This window comes from Hipposideros armiger, unplaced genomic scaffold (genome assembly GCF_001890085.2).
Source record: "Hipposideros armiger isolate ML-2016 unplaced genomic scaffold, ASM189008v1 scaffold_635, whole genome shotgun sequence".
Taxonomy (NCBI): domain Eukaryota; kingdom Metazoa; phylum Chordata; class Mammalia; order Chiroptera; family Hipposideridae; genus Hipposideros; species Hipposideros armiger.
In genome coordinates, this window is record NW_017731985.1 from 1,064,095 (window position 1) to 1,068,427 (window position 4,333).

General features: G+C 45.0%; 1 protein-coding gene across 1 annotated transcript; it reads right to left on the reverse strand.

Annotated features, from left to right (window-relative positions):
• Nucleotides 1-2,556: 2,556 nt before the first annotated feature.
• LOC109372409 (putative olfactory receptor 52P1) lies at nt 2,557-3,504 on the reverse strand. The gene has a single exon (XM_019625583.1). It carries the CDS (start codon nt 3,502-3,504, stop codon nt 2,557-2,559), a length of 948 nt encoding a protein of 315 aa, XP_019481128.1.
• Between the last annotated feature and the right edge of the window lie 829 nt (nt 3,505-4,333).

The window sequence follows — 4,333 nt, forward strand, 5'->3', positions numbered from 1 at the left end:
AAAAAGCAGGGAACAAGGGTATTGCCTGGAAGAAACACAAGGAAACTTTTGGGGATTATGAAAATATCTGTACCTTGATTAAGGTGGTGGTTATACTGATATATACATTTGCCAGAGATCAAACTATATGCTTAATATATGTATTTATTTAAGGTAAATTATACCTCATAAAAAAATGGTTTGGGCAAAGTAAATCCAACCATAACCAATGTAGTCTCAAATAGGATTAAATATCCTGGGGATTAGAATTTATTGGCCAATATGAGGTCTCTGATTGCCTGGCAATCTGGGTTGTCTATGAGCAAATTAAAACTACTAATTTCATGTGTGCTGAAGCCTGGAATGAAGGAAGAGTTATTATGGTAACATCGGAGTCACTGAGGGTATATGAGAGGATTTTTCTGAGGTCTCATATTTGACTTGTCACCAGGCATTTTCCTTCCTGAATCACCATTATATTTCCAGCTCCTAGAATAGTGTTTTCATGTTGCATGTTCTCAGAAATGTTAGTGATGTTAGGAAACTAATTACCCCCTCACTCCCAGGTTAAAACTTATTAGATTCTTGGGCCTAGGGTCTAGATTTATAGGAAGTCATCTGGTATAGAATTAAAAGTACAGAATTTAGAACTAGAAAGATCTGAGTTTGAATGGCTGACATTTACTTTCTTTCTTGGACAAGTTGCTACCTTGCTAACCTGCCTCTGGTTTTGTAAAGTGGGAGTAGTTAATTATATGCTCCTCATCAGACGGTTACAAGACTACAGTAAAACAATGCATATCCTCTTGGTGCACTACAGTGTTGAAAGCTAATCAACGCATTGGTGCTACTAGATGAAATTCTGGTGACTTAGGGCATCCTGAGGCTGCTGGAAGCCTTGTCTTATGTAAGCTGTTTCTTAGCTTATTAAAATGCTTTGTCCAGAGCCAAATACCTATCAATCTGCCTGCAGTTTCTAAGCAGATGTCAGAACCAGAGTCCCTGAGAACCCTGGAATCTAACAGGCCTTCTAGTTGCAGCCATCACTTTCGTTTTTATAAACCTGCTCAGGAGGTCAAATTGGATGCCTTCTGTTTTCTTTCCAAAGAAGGTGCCTGGTCTCTTCCCTGGATGTTTGCGGCTTGGTGGCAGCTCCACTTGGCCATTCCCAGAGAGGAGAAAGAAAGAGTAAGGATATCAGTCTTGATGTCATTTAGCCCGAGAACTTGTTCCCACAACTTACACCCAGGCCTGGTTGAAGGCTTTTGAGATGGCAGCCTTTCCGACATGTACAGAGGGAGGGTTAGATGAGGCGGGGTCTGGGACCTCATTTTCCCTGAGCAAGTTAGGTGCCCTTGTTCAGTACTCATGGTCCTTGTGCTTACCCTAATCATATTAGTTTCATTTGATTTGACTGCTGTCTCCTTAGATGTAGGTCTCCTCTGACTAACAGTGAGGAGTCACCATGAGAGAAGGACTTTTAATCTAATCAAGTCCATACCCCTAGATTTTAGCAATATATTTGGCCCATAGTACATGTTCAACAAAAAGATAAAAACTCTCATCTTCCAGAGAACCTTCCTAGATTGATATTACACCTCTGTACAACAGACACAGTTTGCCCATGACTCTTTATTTGTTGCTGTTCCTATGGCCCATTGCTAAGTGCTCTGACTCCATCTTTATTACTTTACAAACTGGCCCCTGTACATGGAGACAGGAAGAGACCTAAGAAACAGGCAGACCACTTTAGATTGGTAGGTGGCAGTTTTAATAAGAAAGGGAACTTACACATGGGGCTTGTCTTAGGCAGCTACAAGATGAGTAGATCTCCACACTGGCCCACCAGAATCTTAAAAGTTTATATAGATGATCTTAACTAGGTTCAGTCATGTATTCCATTCAGATGGTCTCAACGACACCTTAACCTTAAGAGAGTATATCCTTGAAACAGCTCCCACTGTGGGAATGGCAGGCAGAGTGTACTTTCCAAGGACAGGGAGGAGGTGAGGAGCCTCCAATTGCCTGGGTCCAGCTTGAAGGCAAACCGGTCGCCATGTCCACTTGAGTACGTCCTCCAACATTCTCTCTGCCTCTCTAATATTCTCTGTCTCTCTCTCTCTCTCTCTCCCCATGTGTGTACTCCTCCCAACAGACTTAGAGCTCACTGAGGGAGGTATCCATGTATCCCTATTAGAGTAGAAACACTTGACTGTGGATGAGAGTTATTTTTCCTTGTAAGACCAGTAGTCAACGCTTTCTCATTTTATCAAGATCTCCTGGAAGGTAGGAGCCATGCCAGAACAGCAGAGTGGGATTCCCTGGGAGACTATCACTAGCTTGGTAACTATGTTTCCCATTAGACAGGGCTCCCTGAGCTTTGTAACGGTATCTGCATCACAAGTGGGAAACACCTGATGGTTCTTGCCCCATCAGATTTGTGCTATACCTCCTTATCAAAGTAAGTATACCATTGAGTGTGGGGTTTTCTCCCCACCATGCTGGGAGCCACTGGTCTCTTAAACATTTCCCAGGGCTAAAGGAATAGGATAGGGTTCCAGGGTGGGGTTGAAGACTTTATGGCCGAGCAGTGCCCTGCTTCAGCAGTCGGAGGGCCCCATCCCGGATCTGCTTGGTCTTCATGCCATAGATGATGGGGTTGAGCATGGGGGGCACAACGAGGTAGAGATCAGCCAGGAGGATGTGAATGTGCTGGGGCACATGCTGGCCAAAGCGCTGTGTGTAGAATGAGAACAGTCCTGGTGTATAGAAGAGAAGGATGACACCCAGGTGGGAGCCACAGGTGCCAAAAGTCTTAGTCCTTGCCTCCTTAGAGGAGAGGCCTAACACAGCCCGAAGGATGAGTGCATAGGAGACAGCGATGCAGATGGAGTCCGTCCCCACCACCAATGTAGCAGCGGTGATGCCATAGATGTTGTTCGGCTGTGTGCCCCCACAAGCTAGCTTCACTACAGCCATGTGCTCACAGTAGGAGTGGGCCACCACTCGGTTACAGTACCTCAGCCTTGCCAGTAAGCAGGTGAGTGGTGTCATGAGCCCCAAACCACGAAACACGGCAGCAGCCCCCAGCTTGCCCACAGCCTCTGGGGGCAGCAATGACCCATACTGCAGTGGCCTGCAGATGGCCAAGTAGCGGTCAAAGGCCATTGCTAGCAGGATACCAGATTCTACAGCTGAGAAGCCATGGATGAAAAACATCTGAGCAGCACAGGCTTCAAAGGCAATCTCAGCAGCATTTGTCCAAAAGAGTGCAAGGAGCTTGGGTACAATAGAAGTACAAAGCACTAGGTCAATGATGGACAGCATGCATAGGAACATGTACATGGGCTGGTGCAGTGCAGACTCTGAATGCACCACCAGGAGCACCGCCATGTTGCCGAGCACTGCCAGGCCATACATGGAGCAGAAGGGAAATGCAATCCAAAAGTGGGATGCCTCCAGGCCAGGAATTCCCATGAGCAGGAAGGAGTTTGGGTTCTGATGGCTGTGGTTTGTGAGCTTCATGGCCAGATCAAGGTTGGGTGGGTTAAAACACCTCACTTTCTTGCTCTGAGCCCTAGGAAGCCCTGAGAGGTGAAGCTATTGGGATTCATTCTTATGCTATGGCTGAAACTGAAATGGTAGCAGGAAATATTTGAGTTAAACCTCATGAAAAACATCCAGGATGAGAATACTGAAGACGTTGGGAAATGATGCAAGGCAGGAGGTGAAGTTACCATTAGCAGGTTTCAGGGGAGTCCTTTTTACTTGTGTCTGATTCAATGATGTCATGAATATAGAATCCTCTCCATGGTGAAGGTGAGTGGCTGTAGACTCTTACAGCTTTCTTCTCTGTGCCTGTGAACCTTCTTCTGCCTATAGCTTGTTATTTTCTTCTGAATTGTCTGCCTATGTGACAATATAAGAGTAATGTAGTGATCAAAGCTCAGGCAGATTGGAGGGAAGAATTACTCAAAAGAATTACTTTTCAAGATGGGAAGATCAGAACTGAGGGGTAGAAAAGGAAAAGCAGGGAGGTCTTGGGTGGATTTTTTAAGCTGCTAATCTCATGGTTACTCATCGATGAGGTTCAGAACATGGATTCTGACCAGGAATAGAAAAGCTCATGGTGAGGGGCTGAGTCTTTTACAGCCTGATATAGCCATAACATTGCCCAGCTTGTGTTAATACCAGGATCCTGTGCTTGTCTTAGGTGTCCAGTATGGATGCTGGTAGAAACAGGTGAGAGAATGCAAAATTGGTCAGTAGTAGGTGTCAGGCCAATTTGGTCATAATATGTAATTTAATAAGGTTATTGAGAGATGATTGCATACAAAGTGTAATTTCTCATAAA

What these genes read in the sequence shown, in the direction of transcription:
- LOC109372409 (XM_019625583.1), bottom strand. Translation starts at nt 3,504, where the DNA reads ATGAAGCTCACAAACCACAGCCATCAGAACCCAAACTCCTTCCTGCTC.